Source organism: Hyaena hyaena, unplaced genomic scaffold (genome assembly GCF_003009895.1).
Source record: "Hyaena hyaena isolate Hyena2069 unplaced genomic scaffold, ASM300989v1 scaffold_575, whole genome shotgun sequence".
In the NCBI taxonomy this organism is placed as follows: Eukaryota; Metazoa; Chordata; class Mammalia; order Carnivora; family Hyaenidae; genus Hyaena; species Hyaena hyaena.
Genome location: NW_024081206.1, coordinates 248540 through 276455, shown reverse-complemented (window position 1 = coordinate 276455; position 27916 = coordinate 248540). Strand labels below are relative to the sequence as shown.

The 27916-nt window shown below is 36.6% G+C and overlaps 1 protein-coding gene across 2 annotated transcripts in view; it reads right to left on the bottom strand.

Annotated features, from left to right (window-relative positions):
* Positions 1-65: 65 nt before the first annotated feature.
* Positions 66-27916, bottom strand: part of MSL2 (MSL complex subunit 2) — a 35435-nt gene continuing 7584 nt past the window's right edge. For both annotated transcript variants that reach the window (XM_039256477.1, XM_039256476.1), the window contains exon 2: positions 66-4282. In XM_039256477.1, coding sequence (XP_039112408.1) covers positions 2691-4202 — 1512 coding nt within the window. In that variant the 5' untranslated portion in view covers positions 4203-4282 and the 3' untranslated portion in view covers positions 66-2690. The remainder of the gene's footprint in view (positions 4283-27916) is intronic.

Genomic DNA, 27916 nt, shown 5'->3' with positions numbered 1-27916 from the left:
CCTAAGGTGTAAGATAATTTGATTACGTACGTTAATAACAAAGACTCAAAAGAACAAATGAAGACGTGTCATATTAAAAGCTGTTATTGTTTTGGTGGTTTCAATCCTGATAAAGTAAATCCATTTACTTTAGTAATAATTTCTCAATCATCCCTATTTAGCCACTGGTCAGCATTCCTAAATAACTCATGGTATAAAAAAAAAACAATATAAAAATCAAGGCACTGTAATTATTCTTCCCCAAATGTATATAATATAGGCCATTCAGAGCATGCTATCCCAAACTCCTCAGTATTCTACAACATAGAATTATAAAACTAACATTTATTGATAGATTTAAGGTGTAATACAGGTTTCCAAAAATGTGGCAGTGAGAATACCAGCATAAAAAAGAGAAACTTGTGCTAAAAACAACCTGAATTCATCATTGGCAATATTACATAACAATCAAGGCCCTCACATACTAATGATTTCCGTTTTGTCTATATTGCCAACCTCCCATGCATCAAAAAACACAAAACTAAAATTATCAAACTTGGGAAGCAAAGTATTCTATGAATTTTAAGATCATATTAGGAAAGTTTGGGAGATTTGCAAATATATCCTAATCATCCATGTGTACAATCTCATTTCTAGTCATTTTTGCAGTGATCATTAGTGAATAAAGAACAGATTTTACAAGTTTATATAGCAGGGCATCTGGGTTCAACACAAAACTGTTACAAACTTTTAGGCAAATACATGTTGCATAAGACACTGCTAACACTTAGAGGAATTAAATAAAATTCCAAAACTTGGAAAGCAAATAAAGACAAGACAACTAAGAAGCATTTTCCACCATTTACTCTTGTTATCAAAAATAGTTCAACTCTTCTTGCAAAACAAAAACAAAATAGTACATACTGGACACATACATCACATTTTTCTTCCTATGGCTTTAGCCCACCCCCACCCCACCAAAAGAGACAAAAAAAAAAAAAAAAAAAAAAAGGCCCAACAACAACAAAAACAACTCTACCTGACCACATTCACAGAAAATGACACCAGGGTACACTACAAAACAGAAGGAGGTGTCATCTGCTCTGTGTCCAAAGGTTTCTTCTCCATGTCTTGTACTAGGTGAGTAACCATCATTGAACATGCTGTGTGCCAAATCAAAACATAACTTCAACATGTCAGCATAGCTTCAACATGTCAGATCTCATGAGAGATGGTGAACGTAGTAGAAATTGGAAATTTTCCAGCAGTATTTTTTTTTAAATAAGCACTGTCAAAGCAGCAATTCTTCTTTTAAATCATAAGGTCATTTTCTTTACAACCTAGTCAGTCCTTGTTTTATTTGGGCTGTGCTCTTTTCAAGCAACTGACTAGATTTCCCTTCAATAGAATGTTTGTACTTGTCTCCCCCATAAAAATTAAAGGGAAGGCGTGCATTTAAACTGAAACAGTTTGTGCTTTACATGCAAAAGAGCATTCTTTAAAAAAAGAAAAAAACCATATCCTCCTAGCTTCAAACCTACCTAAATGCACAGGCTTCATAAAAAGGCATTTTTATTTGGCCTCCATAAAGAAGCCTTCATAACGAATAGCACCAGAAGAGAGAAGAGAAGAGAAGAGAAGAGAAGAGAAGAGAAGAGAAGAGAAGAGAAGAGAAGAGAAGAGAAGAGAAGAGAAGAGAAGGAGCATATTCAAAATAAAGTCTGAAACTATTAGAGGAACCAAAAAAAAAAAAAAATCAAAGAAGTGGCCAACAGCAATAAATATAATGCATAAATCTCGTGAGTTTTGGGGCATTATTCCAAAAATTATTTTAAATAAATTCCAACTTCTAAATAAAAACTTTTATAATTTTTTAAAAATTCTGTCACATCTTATAATCTAAATTCAATTACCTTCAGAATAAAACTGCTCTTCTCCACTTCATTTATCTAATTATAACATTGCTAAAAGTGAAGGACTTCAAAATTTTTTCCCTAGAAATGAGTCAGACATAACTATAAAAGGGAATCAACTCAGAAGAGTTTTGTAGCATAAACAGCTAAATATCTGTAGTCTGACAGAATTTCAGTTTGTTCACTTTTTAAAAGACAGATTTCAACATTCTAATGAGGGGCAAATTTTCTTTCATAATACTGCTGATTTAAGAACTGCTACATACACCAGTAGCCAATTTTCATGATAAGAAATGGTATTACGTCAGCACAAAGGTTGAGCTGGACACATCAGCTTTTCAACAGGAGAAACATCAATGACATCTGAAGGCAGCACTGAGTCTCCTGAACAAACTAATGGCTACTTTTTTCACAAAAAATTAGCACAATCTTTATGGACTGACTAGATACCACTTCCTTACATTTAATCATAAACTTTGATTATGCACAAAGCATGACCATAAACAATGAGGTTAATGTTATTTTCCTTGCCAAAGTTCATTTTGTATAAATCAGTTGCATCAGCATTTGTTCTCAAACTATGAGGTTCTGTAAGAACTAAGGACATATAGTTTTAGGGTTACTCCTCCGTTATCTGCAAACTATTTCCCCGACACTAACACATATAACTTAGCAATGAAAACACTTGATACAAGTGATCTATATGCAGGAGCTCCGGCAAGTTAAACCAACAAAACCATAGCTGCCGTAAAACTGTAGCTATTTCCCTACCAGAGGTAGGTTTAAAGACCCACTGATTTAACAGTCGAATCTCATGTCTATAGCTTCATCCAAACTTTTATCATCATGTGTACTGGCAGCTAAAAATGTTGTTACTGGGGACCCTGTGACATTAATTACACTGGTGCTGGTACTAGCATTGCGCACAGCAATGCTAGTCACATTAATGCCCAAAGTGAGCCTGGTCTGCTCCAAGGCCTTTTCTGGCACAGCAAATGCCTCCAGCTTCTTCTCCCCATTGGCCATATAGGAGTTTTGGCAGCCACGACATATACAATCTAAGCAGGCTTTGCGGTTAGAGTAGCAAGGGCAGCGTTGGCCGCGGCATGTAAGAACACTTGGATTTTGAGTAGCACGCCCACATTTACACCCTTTCTTTTCCTGGGGTTTCTTATACACAGTCTTGGTAGGACTTCCTGGCATAAAATGGTGACTAGGAATCTTTTCCTTTACTGTTTTGTCTTTTTTAAGAATACCTGGCTTGGTTTTAGAGTGCGATTTCTTGGATCCATGTTCATGACTCTTTTTCATGCTTTTAGTAGATAAAAGTACAGTTTTGCTGATTTTGGGTGTTGTGCCTCCATTGGGAACAGTTGCTATAGGCTGAAGAGAAATTTTGCTCTCTCGTTTCACTGTCACAGGAGCAGATGCCCCCAACGTTGGGCCTCGGATAATGGTAGAAATTGGAAGTGGCTGAACTTTCTCACTGTCACTTTCTGATCTGGATCGTTTTCTATTCAGTTTTGCTACTTTTGGAGTTGCTGCCGTACATGATAACCCATGAAGTGCAGGGCTGGTAGACATAAAAACATTATGGCTAAGAGACTGGGAAGAAAGCTGCAGAAAAGGTCCATTGGATACAGTGGCTTCCAAGTTGGGCTGCAAATTAGGGCAACAAACCTCTGTATTTGAAACAGTTTCTAAGCTGCGAAGCACTTCCTCAACACTCAGTAATAAAGAATCACCAGGTTTTATATCTTCACTGAAACTGCAGATATCAATGCCTGTGGAACATAAGTCAGTGGCTACTGTGTCACAGACAGGTGGCAAGCTGTCGGACAGATCCTCAGTTTTTATGTCAACAGTGTTACATACATCAATTGTGTTTGAATGTTCAGGTGAAGGAATATTTATACCAAATCTATCTATTGAAAGCCCATTATAAGTAGGCAAACCATTGATAACAGAACTGCCAATAGCAATGCTGAGGGTGCTTTCAGATATTGGAGATAAACTAGCTTGAGGATCAGCTGTGGGTTCTGAGGTCGAAGGTAAAGGGGAATGTGTTAAACACAAAGTAAAGGATGAATCTGAGGGTTTCTCGGTCTCCTCACAAAACAATGATCCATCATTAAGCAAAGCCAAAATATCAGAAGAACAGTCGACTGCTTCTATTATATCCCGTGCCAATGTAGTCTGTGTTATATATTCGCATAGTTTTTTGTAGCAGTTCACTAGGATGCTTAACTGCTTGTTTTCCTCAAATTGCTCATAGTCTTTGCACCAGCTACATGAAGGTTTCATCATCATTTTCTTGCCTTTACAAGATTTGCAGACATAATGTTGGCAGGTGGAGTTGGTGGGTGCAATAGGATCTTGTAGCAAATGTCCTAAGAGGGAAAAAGGAGGAAAGCAAAGATTTTAGTAAAACAAACTTACAATTTCATATACTGAAGTTAAGATGAGATTTTAAGTAATCTACTGAGATGGGTTAAACTCACCAGACCAAGTAACAAAAAACAGATCTTACAGGAAATGGAAAAATACTCAACAGTGCACTTCATTTCCATGACATATTCCCCATTCCTTTATCTCAAACCAGAATCTTCCTTGATTCTGTTTCTCTCCCAAACAGTAATGTTCTGGTCCACTTTCTTATCCTCTTCTCCAAAGGCTATGAAGAGGTGAAGATCAGTCACCAAAAGCACAAACTAGGCTGAAAACCCTTGGAACCTCAACCTAATGCAACACAGTAATGCTACAACATACTGAACAAAATCATACTGTTTATTTTGTATTAAACACTGGGAGAGAGGGACACTTAGTCCCCACCCTCATTAAACACTGCTGAAGGGTATTAGTACAAAGGTAGCTTCACCAAAAAAAAGTAGAGTTACGGGGCGCCTGGGTGGCTTAGTCGGTTAAGCGTCCGACTTTCGCTTAGGTCATGATCTCGCAGTTCGTGGGTTCGAGCCCCGCGTCGGGCTCTGTGCTGACTGCCAGCTCAGAGCCTGGAGCCTGTTTCAGTCCGTGATTCCCTCTCTCTCTGACCCTTCCCTGCTCACGCTGTCTCTCTCTCCTAGAAATAAATAAAACATTAAAAAAAAAAAAAAAAAAGTAGAGTTCCAAACCATTTCATATGGTATACACTAATCATAAACTAAGAAAAGATTAAAATACAGTTATGAAAAGGAACTATGTTCATGTATCAAAAAAGAGAATACTACACTAAACTACCGTTTTCCTACAGAAAATCAAAATATGATGACACAAAAAAAATTATGTTTAAACATTTCAAAAGGACAAAAGTGGCATACTACCTGACTCAACTTCTTCTGGCAAAAGACAAAATGACCTAGTCATAAACCACAAATATCTGAAGTAAAGCAGTATCATATAAAAGTGAAAGTAGTCTTCCAACCACATATAACTCCCAAATTAAAAACGATCTGTGTAGATTACATACCAGGAAGTGGAAAGCAACTAGATTCAGTCCCTATTTCCACCTTACTCCTCAAAGAAGCAATGTGTTTGGTCCCCAATTAAGGACACATGGTTAGTAATAAACTCAAAGCAGCACCTATTTTCTCACAGAAAACTACTTTTAAGTTTTTCTTAATTAATTATTCTTAAGTAATTTAAGACTCAGGCATGGGAAAGAAGGTACTTCGGGCTATAGGCAAGTAAAATCAGCAAACTCCCTCTCTTAAAAGCAATTATAAATCTGAAAATTTTTGACAAAAGGAGTCATTTTCATGTTCAATGACATAAAACCATCTGAGAACCATTTACGTTCGAAAAATGCTCGATTTCAGCGAACGACACTGAGAATCTGTGGTGTTCTCGTCTGGGGCTACTCAGTTCTCCCCTATCACTCAGCTCCACTAGTGTTACCCTGTGAGGACAAGGAGCCCAAAAGCTGCTGTGATGGCAGAGGGCTCACTCCATTTTTAGTGCAGAGGATAAAGCAGAGACCCAGAGACATGATCACTGAAAGTGACTTCTCGGAGGCTACTCAACTGGAGAAGGCAAACAACACAGTTCTCACTAGCCTAAGGTTACATAAGCCCAGATTAAATACGCACAAGATGAAAATTCACCCCCAAGTTGATCTGTAAAATTCAATGTAATCCTTAGGAGAATCTCAGGTGAGTGGTTTTTTTTTTAATTGACAGACTGATTCTAAAATTCTTAGGGAGGGGCGCCTGGGTGGCTTTGTCGGTTGGGCGTCCGACTTTCGCTCAGGTCATGATCTCGCGGTTCATGGGTTCGAGCCCCGCGTCGGGCTCTGTGCTGACTGCCAGCTCAGAGCCTGAAGCCTGTTTCAGTCTGTGACTCCCTCGCTCTCTGACCCTCCCTGCTCACGCTGTCCCTCTCTCTCTCTCCTAGAAATAAATTAAAAAAAAAAAAAAAACATTTAAAAAAAAAAAGAAAATATTTTAAAAATAAATAAATAAAATAAAATTCTTAGGGAATCCAAGAACCTAGGATAGCCAGAACAATTTTTTAAAAGAGCAAAATCAGAGGACTTATTCTATCAAATTCTAAAATCTTCTTTAAAGCTACAATAATCAAAACAATGTGGTAGTGGCAAAAGGATTAAGCATATAACTCAATGGAACAGTACAGAATCCAGAATGAAAATTCTTACATTTATGATCAACTGATTTGTGCAACAAGAGTGCCCAGATAATTCAAAGGGGAGAGCATTTTCCACACATCACATGGGACAATTTGATACTCAAATGCCAAAAACAAAAAAAACCAACCACCACGGAGATCCTTCCCTTACAACACACACAAATAGTAACTCAAAATGGATCACAAACACTGAAATGTAAGACCTAAAATTCTAGAAGAAAAACACAGGAGAAAATCTTAACTTTGGGTTGGACAAAGTGTTAGATGTGACATCAATCTTCAAAAGAGGAAAAAAATAAAATGGATTTCCACAAAATTAGCAATGTGTGCTTCAAAAGACACCATTGAGAAAATGAAAAGATAATCCACAGACTATAAAAAAAATTTTGAAATCACTTATCTGATAAAGGGCTTATAACATATTAAAAACACTTCATACAAATGAGTAAAAAGACAACTCCATTTTAAACATGGGCAAAAGATTTAAAGAAATATTTCACCAAAAGAATGTCTAATAAGCACATGAACATATTCTCAATATCATTAAAAGTAAAACCTTACCACACTGCTACGCACCTACTAGAAAGGATAAATTCAAAATGAACAAAAGTACACTAACAGTTGGCAGAGATGTGGAGACACTGGAACCCTTCTGTATTACTGGTGAGAATTTAAAGTTTAAATCACATTGGAAAACAGTTTGGTAGATTCTTAAGAAGTTAAACATAGATTTAACCATACAAACCAAGAATTCTGCTCCTCGAAACCTTCTCAAAGAGAAATGAAAATATATGCCCATATAAATGTGAATATGCATAGTTGTATTATTCAAAAGAGACAAAAACTGGAAACAATCCAAATGTCAATCAACCAGTAAGGTAAACAAAATGTAGTATACTCATACAACAGAATACCGTTCAGCAATTATAAGAACCACTGGTACATGCTACAACATGATTAACTTCAAAAACATGCTAAGTTAAAGAAGCCAGATGCAAAAGAGTACATTACTATATTATTTCAGTTATATAAGATATCTAGAGGGGTGCCTGGGTGGCTCAGTGGGTTAAGTGTCCGGCTTCAGCTCAGGTCATGATATCATGGTTTTTGAGTTCAAGCCCCGCATCAGGTTCTGTGCTGACAGCTCAGAGCCTGGAGCCAGCTTCACATTCTGGGTCTCCCCCTCTCTCTGCCCCTCCCATGCTCATGCTCTGTCTCTCTGTTTCTTAATAATAAATAAACACCACAAAAAAATAAAAACTTTAAAAAAATATGTGTGTATATATATGATATATCTAGAAATAACAGAAAAGCTGACAGTGGCTACCTAGGGCTGGGACCAGGAGCCAAGATTAACCGTAAATGGGCACAACGGAACTTTTTGGCAGTGATGAAAATGTTCTAATATCCTATCAGGTTGATGGTTGCACAACTCTAAAATTAAAGACAAAGCACCAGTAATTATGAAATCCAACCTTCCACTCTATGTAAGAATTCTTAGAATACCCTTGAATTTATTTAAGATGGGAAAGATATGAATATAGAGACAGATGTATGCACTTAAAAGAATAAGCTATAACGTTAAAAGAATATCTACTGGGAAGGAGAGAATGAACAAAGCAAACAGGGAAAAAACTAGACTGACTATTCTGGGTTTAACCTGTTTTGTAGCTTTTAACTTTCAAACCATGTAAATATTTTATGTAATTATATAACTAAAAAAATTTTTAATGTTTATTTTTGAGAGAACGAGCAAGAGTGGGGAAGGGCAGAGAGAGAGGGAGGCAGAGAACCTGATGCAGGCTCTGCAATGTCAGGGCAAAGTCAACATGGGGTTAGAACCTATGAACCATGAGATCATGACCTGAGCCAAAGTCAGACACTCAATCAAAGCCACCCAGGCACCCCACAAACTAAAATTTTAAAAGAAATTCCTAAAAATGAAAAACAAAAGTAATTATAATTTTTTATCAAATTGATCGTATAACCATTCAAAGATTAACTAACTTAAATGACTTTGTAACACAGAAAATTGACTCTAATCCTAGTATCCCTGTTTTGTTTTTCCGTAAACGCAATGTTGGTTGTAGTGTCAGTAGTTACTGTAAAAGTGTTGATGTCTACTGTAGAATAAAGTAAATGTAGGTGTCCTTGAAAATCTGGGTTTTTTGGGTTTTTTTTTTTAGTAGAAGTAGGAGGACAGAAAAAGTTAAGCAAAAAATCCTGTAGTTCTGAATTTCAACTGATTTATCAGTATAAATACATATTTCATCTTAAATATGGATATTTCCTAGTACTACACGCTGAAAAGGCCTGGAAACAAGGGACTAACCCCAGTAGCAATGAACTCAGATAATGGTACTGAAAAACAATTTCCTGTTCAAAGGAATCAAGATGTGTTTGATGTGACAAGTAACCGTTTCCAGAGCTGTGACATAAATTAGACAAGATAAATTTTGATTACCTTGTTACTGGAAAGCAAGGAGATTATCAACGATCAGAACTGTGTTAAACGGACTCAGGAGCAAACCTGAAGAAGTTCCTGCTGACCAAACATGAGATTATCTGAACATGCCTAAGTGCAATGGAATGAAGCATATCTAAAAAGTTCAAATCTCTGAGTTCATGGATGGAGGAAGGGAAGAAGAGAAAAAGAAGAAAGGAAAAATCAGCTTAAGGATGCAAGTGAACCAGCTCCTTAGTTTCAAAAATAGTAAATAAAGAGCAAGCATTCTTCAAATATTCTGATTTAACTTATATATGAACTACACCACCAAGTAAACCAATCAGAGATGAAGTTTTTCTTTACAGGAATAATGCAGCTAATAAATGAAGAACAAAGGATATAATTTGAATGTCATCATTTTATAACCCCTAATAATCTGCAAACTGTATAAGCTAAGTAGTAAGGACTGCCTTCATTCTATCACTGATCTTTTCAACAGCCACTTCAATCAAAACTCACCCTGAAATAACAAACACCTTAAAGGGTTTACACCTTACTCATCTTTGTATCCCTTTCTGAGGTACTAGGAGAGTATGCCTAATATTGAGAACTGAAAATAGACTAGAAAACACATCAACAACTCTCACTTATTGATTCAGGACACCACTGAATTCTTAAAAATCTCCATTACCTGGCTTCACATTACCTATTGGATTGCCCAATCATTCCCCAACACAAATACTTGAATCTTTAACCTACCATTAAAGATGAGGCAAACTTGTTTTATATACTCAGCTAACCATGCTAACTCTCAAAAGCTTCCTAGAGGGTTCTCTACACTTCACAACAAAGGCAGCTCCAGCAATAGGAGGAACAATGAAAAAGATTCAGGGTTTCTTAGAGCTGGGTTAAGTGTCGGCCATATACCTATTATATGACCCCAAGGAAACTCCTCCCCACCAACCAAAAAAAGAAATGTTAGATAACACTTCTAGAACTGTAAAATACATCTTATCCTAGAAAATAAAATGGATGGGCAACCTGAAGGGGAAATGTGTCACTCACTACAGATTGCACTATAAAAACTAGGGAGAAGTGACACCAGAGTGGTTCAGTTTGTTGCAGTATCTGACTCTTGACGCTCAGGTCAAGATCTCACGGTCCATGAACCACGGTCCATGGTCATGGTTTCAGCCCCGCGTCGGGCTCTGTGCTGACAGCAGAGGGGAGCCTGCTTGGGATTCTCTTGCTCTAAGCCTCTCCCCAGTTCCTGCACACTTCTGCTCTCTTCCTCTCTTTCAAAACAAATAAACTTAGGGTGCCTGAGTGGTTCAGTCAGTTAAGCGTCCAACTTTGGCTCAGGTCATGATCTCATGGTTCGTGGTTTCAAGCCCTGTGTCAGGCTCTGTGCTGACAGCCCTGAACCTGAAGCCTGCTTCAGAGAGCCTCTCTCTTTTCCCCTCCCCACTCACACTCTCTCTCACAAAAATACATTTAAAAAATTTTTAATAAATAAACAACTTAAAATTTTTTTGTTAAAAAAATGGGGAGAATTTGAGAAGTTTAATTTTAGCTTCAATCATATTCCACATAGTTTCACATTAAAGGGCAAAAAAAAAAAAACTTGTTCAAAAAAAAACACATCTGATTTCAAAACATGTATTGTTCATGACAAAAAAATTTCTCATTGCATTGCCTTGAATCCTTAATCTGCAATATATCACAGGAATTATTTCCTTTACATAATACAAGTTGTCTAGTAACTAAATGAATTTGATACTATGTGCTGTTTTAAATATTAAATGATGCCATATCAACCCAAAAAGACTAACGACTAAATACTCATTTTTACTTCTCAACTAAAAAAAGTTACTAATTCTTTATCTGTTCTCCCTCTTATTAACCTTTCCCATCCCCAAGTCAGCCAATTATAATTTAAAACTAAGTCTTAGATTACTACCATGCCAATTCTGGGAGTATTTCTGGGAGTATAGGACTGCTGGTAATTAACTTACTAATATAGTTAATGTCAGATTTTTTACTCTTCTTAATTTTGTGAAGCTTTTTATTATAATAAAACTTTCAAACAGACAAAATAAAAAAATAGTATAATTACCCTTCATCTATTAACACCCAAATTCAACAATTATCAAGATTATGCTACATTTGCTTCATCTACCCTTCTGTTAAGTATTCCAAACAAGTCTCAGACATCATTAATACACCTCTCTCTGTATATACATCAGTATAAATCACTACAAAGTAAATGTCGTCCAAATTGCAATGCCATTATCACACCTAAATCAACAATCTAAATAATTTTAAACCATTTTTAGTTTTAACTTGAGAAAAAACTTTTAAAGCACTAGAAAAGGGTGCTAAGCTAAAAGGGCTTTAAATTTGCCATCAAAAACATAGTTTATAAGTTATACTTTTCTCACTAAACATGTTTTAGCCATAAAACTTTCCCACTTTTTAACATAGATCATTCAAATCATTACTTTACAGGATTAGTATATCAAAGCTAGCTAGCATTTGGATTGGCTGCCATGCATGGTATCCCTATCACGGAAAAGAAATCACTGACTGCATCAAGATTTACAGAGCAGCTTAAGTTTGAAAGACCCAAAACCACCAAAATAAATAAGCAAACAAACTGTAACTAGGTCCCAAATCAGTTTGCCCCTTCTCCATTCAACGAAAAGGCACACCTCCCTAGCATAAACAAACAAGAATATCATTACTCTCTTAACAACCCTTCTAAATATATAAATGATCCCTATTTTTAGAAAAAGCAACTGGCAATTCATTCACCTCAAAATGCCGCAAGTAGCCATACTATACATTCTATGTTGACATGCAGACTGCCAAGTAAATCAGGTCTTACACATGTACAAAAAAAAGTAAGATCTTTGTTTCTCCATTTCAACTGTGATAGCATTTAACTCCACTAATATTTTCACAAAATTATTGGGGGAAATTAAGTTTAGGAAGTGCAGAGAGGGGACACAAGAAAAACAAAAACTGGTAATTGTTCAAATGTTTACCAAAAGTTGTAAACAGTTATTAATCCTTTGAACATTGCAACTGCCAATAATAATCATAAAATAAAACCTACAATGGCAAAAGCTACCACAGGTGAAAATGTAAACGTAAACAAATTAGACAGGAACAACAGAGAGACTAAAGATTTTAGAGTTTATAGGGAAAAGAAAAGATCCCAATGAACGTAATTTCAGTAAGATGAAAACTGATTTTAAAAATGGAAAATGGTGGGGCACCTAGGCCACTCTTGATTTCAGCTCAGGTCATGATCTGGTACTTCATGAGATGGAACCCTGCCCTGGAATCTGAGCTGACAGTGTGGAGAGCCTGGTTGGGATTCTCTCTCATATTCATATTCTCTCTCTCTCTCTCCCCCGCCCCACTCCCTCTGGAGGCAGCATGCACACACTCTCTCAAAACAAATAAACCTTAAAAAAATGGAAAATGGTTTAAGGAATTGAACTATCTCAATGGCTTAATTTTGGCATTTGACAAAAATGGATCATATAATTCTAAGTAAAATGGCATATGCACAAAAAGCATTTATCAGAAATAAACATTCTGTATTTATTACCATCCTCTCTCCAGAATTCCTTCTTCTGGAAATGCTTCAATTATACAACAAGGATTGCCTAATCAATAACCTCAAATAATGCAAGTAATTTTATATAAGTCTTACTTGTATATGGGAGGACACTTCAGGATCAGGAAAAATTAGCCAATTAGACTCAGATGAACAACATCCTGAAATGCCACTATCAGAAAGTGAAAAATGCACACAGGCAGGTCATGGTTAGTGATTAAAACCATCATACCATTCTCAAGAAGCATTCGTGGAAACTAGTATATTAAACACTCAAGGAATCCACAAGAAGACATGAATCTTACAATATTTAGGTATATGGGGAAAAAGCTAGGAAGGGGAAAAAAGATCAACCTTTTTAAAAAATACCTCAACCAGTTTTACCAAAATAATGAAAGAAAAATTAACAGTACAGAACCCATCAATTCCAAAATATGTGGCATCCTACAAAGACAGGAAGCAGGTTTTTTTTTGTTTTGCTGATAATGCAAGCAACATAAAACAGAAGAGATTATCACAAAATATAGATTCCTATACACTAACTCAACAAAATGTTTCCGGAACAACCTAAATTTGTTGCCCAATAAATGGACCCATATCAAAACTAATTAGAAAACAAAAAGCAATCATTAACTCTTATTAAAGTTATAAAGGGAAGAAAATAAATGACAAAACTTTACTTGCTAAAATGAAATCATTATATGCCACAAGATTCTTAAAGTCATTACTTAAAAACAAGAAAACAGTACTAACTGGTTATCTTAAATATTCAAAACAAATGTAGAGTTCTTAAATAGGAAGTTTTCCAAATTCACTTCTATTACTGACTCAAGCAATTACTTTTGAATAAGTTATGTTTCATCAGTCATTCCTTTCCAAATGGTCCAGACAACTTCCCTGACCACCTTGAGTAAGTCTACAGTAACACACGTAAAAAGAAATACTAACAAAGAGAGGGAAGCTTTATTAAAAGCAGTAAGAATGTTGTTGTCAGCCAAATCACATTGCTCTGAAGCTCCTGGATTCAAGACAGGATGGTAACTTACAGTGATGACAAAACATCTGACTGAATGATGACAGGTGGCACACTTGATCTTGGAAAGGCACTCTCAAAATGCTGCCGGCAGAAAATCAAGTATTTTCTTTAGGAATGTAGTCTTGGGATTCTGCTAGGCACACTTTTTCCTCAACCATGAGGGCAAGACTTTTATACAGACTCAATCTAACCATATTTGCTTCAAATATACTTTATAGATTTCCATTCTCTACAGTAGGACCAAAAAAAAAGTTGGCCGTATTTTAAATATTCCCAAAAATAATCAATGAAAACATGAGTCTGATCTCGAATGGGGGTGAGGGTCAACTTTCAATTTGCAAAGACAAATAAAAACATCAGAAATACAAACAATGAATGATAGAAGAAGGGGAAAAGCTAATTAAATGCCAAGATCTCTCTTCAACATGTTTAAGAAAGTATGCCTCTTTTTGTCCCATCCTAAAACATGTCCTAATGATTAATTTTTTCTGTATGTTTGGCACTACAAAATTAAATTTCTTTTATTATATTACTACACAAATTTATCTTTCAACATTTGCCTGGGTATTTCTCAGAAACATGAAAAACTGGCAGATGTTAAATCCCTTAAAGTTTAGCAAATCTGTTAGAAATTAAAAGAAATTTTAAAGTTCATCAGTGTTGGAAGTCAGGTGCCTAGCCACTCAAACTCTTAGTGTGCTAGAAGTTTACCTGAGGCACTCAGGATTATCACTTTCGAGAAAGGAAAGAAAAGGAAGGAGCAGAGGAAGAACAAGTTAGGCTGGGATATAATCACAACAAAGGCCTTAGATGACCCCACTGGGAGCTCTGAAACTAGGAGCTAGGACAGTGCTTAGGGATGTCGTATGTTGGGGCAAGGGCAGGTCTTTAAAGGACTGGTCTTCAAACGCAGGCTGCTCCCAGGAAGGCGTATGAGTTGGACTGAGAGGCTCTCTTCTGCCAAGGGCAATTCCCAGAGAGGTCTAACAGCCCCAGCAACACTCCCAGTGATTAAGACAATGAACTCCTTGAATCCTGAAGTGGGGATTTGGGTAGTGTCTATATGGCACCCACTATAATTAGTGATTCTGTTAACTGTCCAAATCTGATCAATTTTGAGTAAATATATGTAATGAATAATAATAATGTGCTTTTAAAAGAGACTTGGCCTGAGGTGCCTTGGTGGCTCACTGGGTTGAGCGTCTGACTTCAGCTCAGGTCATGATCTCACAGTTCATGGGTTCGAGCCCCGTGTCGGGCTCTGTACTGACAGCTAGCTCAGACAGTGGAGCCTGCTTCATATTCTGTGTCTCCCTCTCTCTCTGCCCCTCCCCTGCTCGTGCTCTCGCGCTCTCTCTCAAAAATAAACAAACACTAAAAAAAAAATTACAAGAGACTTTGCCATCCATTTCTTAAAGCTATAAGGTGACTAAGTATCTAGGTTCTTTCCAGGTCTAAAATTTGATGATTCTAAGATTTTATGGCAAGACTATTTACTGAGTGTATCAAAGTCTTACTACTGGATATCATTAATTATTGAGAAAGTTCTATCTTGTATGTTAAAATACTCTATGAAAGTTACAAAATAAAACCCAATAAAAGTTGCAAATTACAAGATGCTTTACATATTTCAATATTCTCCCTCTTTCCCCACTTCCCATTCTCCTTACACCCACTCCTGTCCAACACACACACATACATACACATACACACACACACACACACACACACACACACACACACACACCCTTTTCTTCTTTCCTCCAAGATAAATCTTCCATCCTCTACTGCTCCGGCTCCAATCCTCCCTTCACCAGTTACCCACCTAACTGTATTCATATCCTCTCACATTTCTACTTTCAACCTTCCTTCCCTATAGCAATTTCCCTTCCAATTGTTCATAGACTAAAATATTTCCCTAGACTCAATCTTCTAAAGGAAGGTAATAATTGCTAATCTCAAACCAACGGGTAGTTCTGGTTGATAACTCTCCCTTAAAAGGAAGGGCTGCTCTCCTCTGGTCTCTCCCAACACTGTCTCCTCTACCTCTTTTACAGCCTCTTCTGTCCTCTCCTTCATTTCAGTATTCCCCATGTTTCTATATTAAGATCTATCCTTCTTACTCCATTCCGGTGTTCCACAGTAATCTTGGGTCACAGACCCCTTTGCGAATCTTATACATATAGGCAAAGAAACAAACTGTTGCATAGACTCTCATGCGGATCATGAACCTTTCTAAAGGAGAGATACGATACCCCAAGTTAAAACTTGCTCTACACATTCCTTCCAGAGTGATTTGCCCATAAAGCTGGTTCAATTACCATTTATATAAACTGAATCTTCACCTCTAGCTCAAATCTTCTCTCCAAGTCCAGACACACTTACCTAACTGCCTACTAGGAATCTCATCTCTCCTTTGATCACCCACAGACAATTCAAACTTAAAAGAGGAAATATAAACATACTTCCCCTAAACCCACACCTGAAACCTGCTCCTCCTCCTGCATCCCTTATCCTCTTGGATGCTGACATTATTCACCCAGAAATCAAACTAGATAAACTTGATAAACTATCTAGACTCTTCACCTGCATTCCACACCTGGTCTCCAGAGTCTTACTGCATATGGTTTCTAAGTCTGCCAAGTCTACCCTTCAGGTTTTATTCCCATGACTACTCCTGCCTTAGCTGAACCCTCATCATTTCTCACCCTGAATACTCCCAAGTTTTCTGGCTTCTCTTCCTGCCTTGACTTCACCTACTCCAGTCCACCTTCCACACTACCACAAAGTAATCTTTCTAAAACACAAGTCTGATTACGTCTTTCTTTTCAAAACTCCTCACAAAGGCATAAAAAACTGTAAACAAGCTCAAAACCTTTAAGAAGCCTTTAAAAATCCAAAGACTTTTCAGTATCTGGCCCCTACTGAGCCCTCCACACCCAAAACTTCATAGTATTCAGCTTTCTCCATCTCCATTCCATTCCATAAAGGCTCCATATTCCATCCTCAGCCAATGACCATTCAAAATCATGCAAAGCGTACTCATTCCTCTGTGAACTGCTCTTCCTAGATGTCCTTCTTCCTTCCTTGAAAGGTAAACTATTCTTTTTTTTTTTTTTTTTAATATTTTTTATTTATTTCTAGGAGAGAAAGAGAGACAGCGTGAGCAGGGGAGGGTCAGAGAGAGAGGGAGACACAGACTCTGAAACAGGCTCCAGGCTCTGAGCTGGCAGTCAGCACAGAGCCCGACGCGGGGCTCGAACCCACGAACCGCGAGATCGTGACCTAAGCGAAAGTCGGACGCTTAACCGACTAAGCCACCCAGGCGCCCCGAAAGGTAAACTATTCTTAAACATCAACTCAAATATGACCTCCAAGAAAAAGCCTTTCTTAATTCTTACCCCACAGTTTATTTAAAAAACACTTTGCACATTTACCTAATATAGCACTTATCACAATATATTGTCACCATTCACTGAGTTTCACTCAAGGCCAGAAACTTGCTTAGCTCTATATTTTTAAACCTGTGTTGGCACATAAGCCAGCACCTAATAAATGTAGAACGAATGAATTATAAAAAACACTTAAGAGTTGGGAGCAACCTTGGAAATCAACTTGTCCCATTTTAACCAAGATGAACTTTCATAAGATTACATAGCTTGTTACTGGCAATGAGAAGCAGAATCTACTGATTCCCAACCTAGAGTTCTTTTCTGCTTAACCCAGCATCATCCCTACCTCTGCTATTAAATCCATGACATCCACTGAGACATTTAAGTTTCCTTCCATTTATCAAAAAGAATGATCACTTAAACTGGGCCACAGAAGAATCAGTAATTAACCACAAGATATAAAGCCTTTTGAGGAGAAACAAGTATGGGTACTGACAATAATGGATAGTGGGAGGTGGGGGTAGGGCAGGCAAAGTTAAAGGGGAGAAGCAGGGTTCAACAATAGTTTTGTGAGCGTCAGGAAATCCTTACTGCACAGAAACTGCAGCTACAAGAGTCCTGCCTGGACTCTCTATATACCAACTTCAGTTTCTAACGAAGTTCAATTTCTAAAATTAATTTTAAATGTTCCAAGTGAACACATATGCTATATAAAGCATCGCACTATGTTCTCTGTAAAGAGATTCCAACAAAAAAGCTCAGCCTACATACCAATCTAAGGAGTTATAACATTTGAAACCTTAAGTGAAGATTCTGTGTATATTTTAAATGTGCGCATTATGTATAACCTATATGTACAAAATTATACAAAATAAGTAAATATGTATGTATTGAACTCCTATTATTAAAATGAGATAGTTCGGCCTACATTCAGTCTCCAAAAGCATTATCAATTGATGTGCACATAAGAAGTGGGAAAATACAATTCTAACCAGTGTCAAAAGTCTGACATACAACCTCAACATAACCCTTCCATAATCCAACCCACTGATCTAAATATCCCCATTCTCCATCTTTTCCAAACGAAAAGTTAACTTTTTAGGCTGCCGTCACTTAAGCAAGCATTTGTCTTTCCTCAATCACTTAAAGGATTCTCAGACCTTTTTTTACATCTCTGAATTACAGCACCAAAATTACACTCCAAAACTAAAGACGTAAAAAAGTGTTTTCAAACAATAACTAGTAGGATTATTTCCTAGATATATACAAGAAAATAATCTCTGGATTCAGTTAACAAAAATGACAAAGATCATATATATCACTTAACAATGAACACAAATGAATGAACTGTTTTGGATAATTAAAACTGTTCTTCTTAAAGCCTGTTTTTAGTCTTGCAAAAAAACCTGTGCCAAATATAGTTTTGCAGGCATATGTTGAAGTTTAGACCTCTTAAGAATCTTTTCATTAGGCAAAATTCATGAGCATGAGTGCTACCATAAAGAATAATGAGCTCAAGTCAAAGAGAAATCAATTTCAGATCCCAGAACAACTCTCCCCTAAGAAGACAGCACTATTTTTTTCACGTCTCCTAATCCAGGTCTGTTTTTCTTAAGTTTTTGATTGAAGATTGAACAGCACTTAAAAAATATGTTCCCTTAAAACATCGACATGTTTATTTTATTTAGTAGTAAACCAAAATGCCTCAAAATATCAACAGGTTAGAATAACAAACTGAGATTTCAGAAAAATTGTTAGTTCTCTTATTCAAGCAGCCACACCCTAGACCATTAGCTCTCTCATTTGACAAAAAATATGCATTTTAACTAAAAATAAGAAAGGAAAGAATAAGACATATATGCATAAATCACTAAAAGTGGTGACACAGAGTAGAGTATCTTGGCCACTTGACCAATTATTATCAAGTTTATTACAACAATTACATCATTTTAAGTAAGTATTACTACAATGAGTCCAATGACAGCTGACCATGTATGCCAAGGAAATAGTGGGGTGAAAAAGAAAAATCTACTTCCAGTTTGGGGAAAGGAATACAACTAGTTTGCTGTGAAAAGAAAATTAACCGTCAAATTTTAAGAGAAAGAATGTTACTCAAGCCAAGCTGTTTACCAAACATCTGAGTGGTCAAACTTCAGAATTTCTTTAATTTTTCTGTCTTTGGTTGACCCAAAACTATGAAAAAATACTTTGATACTCTTGGTGATGTCAATAGTTTTTATACAAGGTAAGCTTCACTAGCCAACTACTATCATAAACTAGAAAGAAACCCAATCACACCATAGATTATTAAATGAATAATGTATAACCACTCAGATCCACAACATATTCATAAACTCAACTTATACCTCATTTCATATTCTATTAAGATAAATGATGTCTGACATTCTCTTTTAGGTTTTAATAATTACACAGGAAAGATTTTCAGTGTTTTGCAGTTACAGAGCACTTTTGTAATATTCCATTATTTTCACATTTTAGCAAAGCAGTGATGGTCTCTTATTAAATTATACCAATAAGATAACACAGGCTGGTCAATTAGTCACAATTAAGTTTATCAACCAAATATTAATCAAATCAATCAATATAAATCTAGATCCAAATTCCTCAAACTAGTGTTCCATTGAACCAGAAGGCATAAAAATTAATCTTGGAGAGTCATCCAAAACACGTGTCTTAAAACTGAACACTATTAAAAAACTTGTTTAATACAGTATTGTTTAATTCATTTAAAGTGCACCTACTAACCAGACATGAAGAGTATTCCAATATACATTACTGTCATCCAGGGGTTAATACTAGAATCACCTATGTGGCCTACTCCAAAATTTCTGGAGAAGCTGCCCAGGAATATATATCTTTTAAAAAACATTTATTTATTTATTTTGAGAGAGACAGAGAGCATGACCAAGGGAGGGACAGAGAGAGAATCCCAAGCAGACTCCATTCTGTCAGCACAGAGCCCAAAATAGGTATCAATCTCACTAACCCTGAGATCATGACCTGGGCTAAAGTCAAGAGTCAGATTCTAGGGGCGCCTGGGTGGTTCAGTTAGTTAAGCGTTCGACTTCAGCTCAGGTCGTGATCTCACCATTCGTGTGTTCAAGCCCCGTGTTGGGCTCTGTGCTAACAGCTAGCTCAGAGCCTGGAGCCTGTCTTCAGATTCTGTATCTCCCTCTCTTTCAACGCTCCCCTGCTCGTGCTGTCTCTCTCTCTCAAAAATAAATTTTAAAAATTTTTTTAAAAATTAAAAAAAAAAAGAGTCAGATGCTTAACTGACTGAGGCACCCGGGCACCCCAGGTACATTTTTAATGTCTTCTCGAGTAATTCTGATGCACAAACAGAATTAGGAACCACTAAAAATACTTTCACCTTTTCTGCTTTGATGCCATCTTTCACAGTAACAAAAATTTCTGGGTATTTGTTCTAATCATTTAAGTGGAAAATCTGATGAAATAATTTTGGGGAAAACTTTTTAATCAGCATTTTATTAAAGATTATACTATAAAGTTCATTTTAATAAACCCTACAAAGACAAATTCTGACTTCTAACAAGGGCTACGTCCTGTTTTATTTAAATTGTGTTACAAAATGTATTTGGGTGACACTTATACTCTAAAATGATGTATCTTGTTTGTAAACGCATGAATGTTAAAAACATACGTTAAAGTTGAATACATTATGCAAGGATAAAACTGAGAACGTAACTTAAGTGTTCAGCACTTTTTTTTACTAGAAATATTTTTTAACCATTTCTGTGTTTTGTTATGAAGTGATAAATTTAGGGTGATTTCAGATTGGTATTTGCTAACTTCAAATAACACACTGCAAGTGTAAGTAATTTTTATTCTCTAAAAATAAAAGGCCACACTACAGATCACTACTAACATTGCTTTTTGAGTAATTACCAATACGTCATCTATATTATATGCACGATATTAGAACACACATAATTTAGAAAACAGTAATAATCATGAAGCAAATATTTAGAATCGTTAATATTCTTATGTCTCTCCTTATTAGTATTTCAATACCAAATTAATTTTCTTAATGTTTCTGATCCCTGACCAGTGGCCCATTGAATGGATACAGGAAGAATTAAAAGAACTAAAACAGTATGACTAACAGTTAACAAAATAATATGACTAAGAAAACAACTTAAAATACTCATAGCAGATGGAAGGATTCCTTAGAACCATTAACCGTAGTTATAGTACCACTATTTGGTCCAATATTCACCTGACATCTCCTCAATTACCTTATGTTATAGGAATAAAAACAGTGAAAACACTTTTCTTTTTTAAATACCAGAAACCATTTAATAAAAGAACACTGTGGAACACTTTGTTGAACCCAATTTGCTAAGATAGATTTGGGGAAATTGTTCTATCAGGATACAGTGGTGAACTCCTGTAATCTGTTCATAACTCTATCCAGATAAATGTTTTAAATTCAAAACTTGAGGGCCTCCTGGGTGGCTCTGTTGGTTAAGCGTCCAACTTTTGCTCAGGTCATGATCTCACAGTTCGTGGGTTCGAGACCCATGTCTGGCTCTGTGCTGACAAGCTCAGAGCCTGGAGCCTGCTTCAGATTCTGTGTCTCCCTCTCTCTCTGCCCCTCCCCTGTTTGAGCTCTGTCTCTCTCTCTAAAAACTGAATAAACATTAAAAAAATAAAATCAAAACTTGAAACAAGTGAAGGCACCTTTCAATGCTCATGAACAAATTCAAGTTCTCTTACTGTAATAGCACTGTCTTGTAGAACTTTTATGCAATGACGGAAAATGTATTTACAACATTCAGTAAGGTAACCATTACCTCCATGTAGCTACTGAACACTTTAGATGTAGCTAAGTATAACTAAGAACCGCATCAACTAAATTTAATTAAAGTTTACACTGTCACAACAGCTAGTGGCTGCTATATGGGACAGCATAATAGAATATAATCTCTTTCCAGACAAAATGGAATAATTACATTTATTCTTGTACCTGAAGTAATAAAAAACTGGACCTAACAATGGTTTTCAGATATTGGGTAACAGAACCGTTATTGTGAGAGGGGGGAAAAACAAGCTGAGCCATACAATTGCCCCAGCTTGCTGCCTGGAGAACTTTCAAGCCACAGAGCGAGGAGGAAAAACCCAGACAAGCCTTGTTAGTTAGCATGCAATGTAATATTAGTTTCAGGTGTACGATACAGTGATTCAACATTTTCATACATTACCGGGTGCTCATCACAAATGCACCCCTTAATTCCCATCACCTATTTAACCCATCCTTCCATTTGCCCCCCTTCTGGTAACCATCAGTTTGTATAATCATCAGTTATACAAGGTCTCTTTCAAGTCTTCAGCTGAGTACTAATGAGCACATTTGTATGAGGAAACTACCTCAGGCTGAAGAACCCCCAGAAAGGAGCAAAGAGGACAATCCCTATAACTCATAGGCAGCACCTATTCCCATCACCCAGAGTGAGAAAACTCGTAATTCACAAGTGATCAATCAGAAAGAGTAATCAGAAGGTTCTTGTCTCAGTAGTATGAAAAAAATTAGCCCCTGAAGGCTGCTCTGGTCCTACCAAACAAAAGCTTAAAAACAAGCCTCAAAAGGAACAAACTCTTTCCAAGTAATTTAACCTTATCCCAAGAATAAAGCTCATCCCAAGAATAAAGAACAGTTACAATACAAAAACATCCATCAACAAAGTAAAATTTTAACAAGGTGAAATTTGTAGTATCTGGCTCTGAATCAAAATTAACTGGACACGCAAAAAAGTAGAAAAATATGACCCATAATGAGCAGAAAAATCAATAAACAAACTTAGAAGTAACAGGTGACAGATTTAGTAAAGCATAACATTAAAAATTAAAATTATAACCATGTTCTACGTATTCAAAATTGTTTTATGTACCTAATAACAGAGTTTCAAAATACACAAAACAGGTGGCTCAGTTGGTTAAGTGTCCAACTTTGGCTCAGGTCAGAATCTCACGGTGGGTGGGTTCGAGCCCCACGTCAGACTCTGCTAACAACAGCTCAGAGCCTGGAGCCTGCTTCAATTCTGTCTCTGTCTCTCTCTGTCTCTGCTTCTCCCTCATGCTCTCTCAAAAACAAACATTAAAAAAATTTTTTTTAAATACATAAAACAAAAACTGATTAAAACTCCAAACTGACAAATCCATAATTATAGAGATTTCAACACCTCTCAAAAATTGACGAAATACAAATCAGTAAGGAGAAGATTTGGACACTATAACCAACTTGTGAAAATGTCTTAATTGTCCAGAAATGCTATGAACCAACAAATGTCCTCTGACTACATAACAAGATAAAACAGTCTTGATTCTGATCTAGGTAAGGTTTCACAAAATAATTCAAGATCCCAACATCAGAATTCTATAGCTCAAGATATTATCTAGGGCACAAGAGACCTTACAAAATCCTCCATTCCTGAGGATTACAAATCCATATGCCTACAGCAACAAGCGTGACAAGTTTAAAAAATAAATGTTACAAAGGTTAGGTGGGACAAAGGGTAAACTGGAGAGGGCACACCTCCAATGCCCAAGATAAACCCCCTCTCAACTACAGCCAGTGATGCCATGCCACATGCCACAAGATTCACTTCTGCCAGATTTTACAATTTTCCAGGAGATACCTAAAATTCGGATTTTTAAGTGAACTCCAGATTTTAATAAAATGTTAACCAATTCCGTAAATTTTTAACCAAGCTAAACAATGTCTGGGAGCCAAATTCACAACAAAATCTCTGCTCTAGCGCAACAACTTCATCTTACAAATGAAAAAGAAATTAAACAATTTGTCCAAATGGTCAAGGTAGATAATGTAATCTGACCACCTCCAAAATACTGTGGGCAAAGTCCACACTTCTAGAAGAAACTGAAACCAGGATGCTTTCAGGACAGGTAACTTAGTGAAGCTTATCTTCTCAGGAAAAATATGAAAACTGTCTTAGATTCAGTCAGTTAAGCATCTGACTCTTGATTACTGCTCAGGTCATGATCTCAGGGTTCGTGTGTTCAAGTGCCGTGCTAGTGAGGAGCCCGCTTGGGATTCTCTCTAGCCCCCTTTTTCTCTGCCCCTCCCCCAACTGCACTCTTCTCAAAATCAAAAACAAAAAAATCTTCCAACAGTTGAAGGCCAAAATTTTATCAAAGGCTTCCTGAATTCTTCCAGAGAACAAAAAAGTCAGTGGGAAACAATTACAAAGAAGGAGACTTGGGAAAATGGAACAACTTTCTCAAAAGATAGTTCTCTTTAAAAAGTTGCCAATGATAGTTATTTTGTAGAACAGAATTTAATTCGGCTCCCGATCCTAGAGGTATTCAAGAAAAGCCATGTATGAACTTTCAAGAATATTACAGAAAAGATTATGTGATGTAAATAAATGACTGTATGATTTACGGTCCTTTCTGCCTGATTATAAATTCTCATCATGAAGAATAACCTAGTAACATCTTCCTTGTGAAACCTATGTAAAAACTGAGCTGGTAAGCTCAATGACACCATAAAGGGATCCCTGAAACAGCCCACAGGTTCTAATGGGTAGGGCATCATATGTCATATCCTGAATATGTTCAGTCACAGGCCAGACAACCAAGTGATTAACTGTAGAGAGTATTCAGAAATCACAAGGATGCCTGAATTGGAATTGCTCCCTTCTAATCCTAGATTCCTAAATATAAGAATATAATATATATATTATAATAATAATAATAATATATAATAATAAATATAATAATATCTGGCCAGACTCCTAAATTTCAGAACATCAGGTAGATATTTAAACTTTAAAAGAATGGCATTTAGCAAGATTCACAGGAGGTCAAAAGCCCTTGTTATACACTGGATCACTCACCCCCACTTCAGGTATGCCTTTAATGGCTATACAAAGAATTTCAAAACCACTAAACTTTGCCAGAAAACATATTTCCAAATTTGAGAAATAAGTGCACATTTTAAGTGCACATTTTCTGTGTGTTTTAACAATAAAAGGGACAAATGCTGACAGCTACAGTCAGTACACAAAATAAAATAGCTTGAGAATTAGATTAAAGCAACTTGAGGGGCGCCTGGGTGGCTCAATTGGTTAAGTGTCTGACTTCGGCTCAGGTCAGGATCTCACAGTTCGTGGGTCTGAGCCCCACACTGAGCTCTGTGCTGACAGCTCAGAGCCTGGATCCTGCTTCAGATTTTGTGTCTCCCTCTCCCTCTCTCTCTGTCCCTCCCTTACACTCTGTCTCTCAAAAACGAATAAACATTAAAACAAAACAAAACAAAAAAAAAAACCCTTGAGAAAACCAGATATTTACTGCAAAGATTCAAGGTTTCTGGAGCAGAAAGGCAATGAATGAAAATAATTCTGCTAAAATATTATTATGGACTGAGAGCAAATAAAAAAAAGATAGTAATTAAGGTGAAAATTTATCTAAATTAATTTCCTGATAATGGAACAAAATATTAATCTTTAAAAGAGCAAAGTCAAAGGTGACAGACATGGGAAAATGAGAAATCAGAATAAGACTTTGAAGTATCACTTTTTAAAATAAAAGATAAAATTTAGAAAGTACATCAAAACCTCAAGTTAATCATATATAAAATCCTGTTGATTGGACTCTGAGAGAAGCCAGTATTTTATAAGGCATTAGCCAATTACTAATGTCATGCTATGCAAGCATGAAGAAAACAAGAAATGCAAAAAAAAAGGAAGACAGGATGTTATTATTAATCTGAGAATTAAAACCACAACCTCAAAGCTCAGAAGGTTATGTTGCTTGTTTTTACTATATTGAACAATATATAAAACTATTTTAAAAATGAAACTTTCCAAGAAGATTATAAAATAAATACATCAGGTTTTTATCTTTTCCTAATTTCCAACATTTTTTTATAACCCCAATTCCCAGGAAACATATTATTCAACACTGTCTCATCCTTCTCAGGCCTACACCTGATCTACTCTTAATTCCTATCCTACCTGCAACCTCTCCCAAGCACCTGACCAAAATCCAATACCAAATTGCCAAATCCCTGTAGAATATTTTATTAGGCTGCCCTTAAATTATTTCAAACCAGCCTATCTAAATATTTCATGTCCTTCCAAAATCAATGTCCTTCCTGACTTCACTTTTGATATATAAGGTACCTTTGACTCTTTCGATCTTTCCCTAGCATCCATATTAAACTGCCAGATTTTGTCAGTTCTTCAATACAATTCAGGGCATTTTATCAGGTGTATGTGAAAGCACTGTGCTAGACATTATAAATTTGAGAGTGGAGAATGTCTCATTTCATTTATTTACAGTGAAATATGCCTAACCATAGCAAAATATAATACAGTACATATCAAAGAATTCAAATGTGATGATAACCACAGCCATGGTTCTTATGTTATTCCAATTATTGGCCAATTATCTTATGTTGTTCCTTTTTTATATATATTTATTTATTTTTGAGAGACAGAGTAAGAGAGTGGGGGGGGGGGGGAGAGAGAGAAGGAGACACAGAATCCAAGCAGGTTCCAGGCTCTGAGCAAGCTGTCAGCACAGAGCCTGACACAAGGCTAGAACCTAGAAACCATGAGATCATGACATGAGATCATGACATGAGGTCATGACCTGAGCCAATGTCAGACGCTCAACTGACTGAGCCACCCAGGAGCCCCTGTGTTGTTCCCTTTCCACTCTCACCACTATTCAGGCTTCTATCTAATATGAATACATCTGTTACCCTCTGTAATTGAAAAGTTTCACCATACGCTAATAATCAGTCCCATATTCTGCCCCCAAATTAATCTTTCCTAAAACAACTTTTTTTATTTGTTGATTTTTGAGGGAGACAGAGCGCAAGCGGGGAGGGGCAAAGAGGGAGGGAGACACAGGATCTAAAGCAGGATCCAAGCTCTAAGCTGTCAACACAGAGCCCCTGTGACCCTCAGGATCATGATCTGAGCTGAGCCACCCAGGCACCCGTCCCAAAACAGAATTTCAATCACATCACTCTCTTATTTAAAATGCTATTTCTCAAATGGTTACAATAGTGATTTGCAAACCCTCCTCCTCCTATCAAGATGGTGAAGATAAAACAGATTATAAGAACCTGCTCACAAATATTCCAATCAATTAGTCTGAAGTGATAACTTAGAGCCCTTTAGGTGACTTTGATTTAGGTGGCCCACAGAGCATACTGGGGCAGCAGCGGGGGGCGGGGGGGGAGTTCTATAGGGTAAATGTCACATTCCTTAGGCCCATATCAGGGCTCATCAAACAAAAGACTCCTGAGTCTCAACAAATAGGGCAAGGTCTCTCCTACAAAGATTCCAGTTACAGAGATAAATTTGACTTTCTGCAGCCAACTGCAGAAAATGCACTCCAACCTTGCTGAAAATGTCCACCAATTTCACCATTCTTGGCCCGTCTCAAGCTCCATACTTTCTAGATCTCACCAAACTGAAACAATTTCTCCTGCCTAATTCTACAGTACCGTACTGCTTGTCTTGAAGCATTACTTAAACCAGTATTAGTCAGGTGATTACATCATATAACAATGGACTGTGGATCAAACCTCTTTTCATCTCTTTCAGCAACCAGAACACACATATCGAAATCCTTTCCCTAAGGCAATTTCATTTTGCATAAACATACCTAAGTAGAAATGAATAAATGAACTAGTTTTTAAAGTATAGAAAGGATATTTTTATAAAAAAAACAAAGCAGTTAAATAAATATATCTGGAATAAAAGTGTATCTGCCAAGACAAATTACTAAATATCGTTCTTCCTCATCAGCCTACCAAATAAATGCTCCCTAAAGAACTTAAGTCACAAGAAAAAACTGTTAACC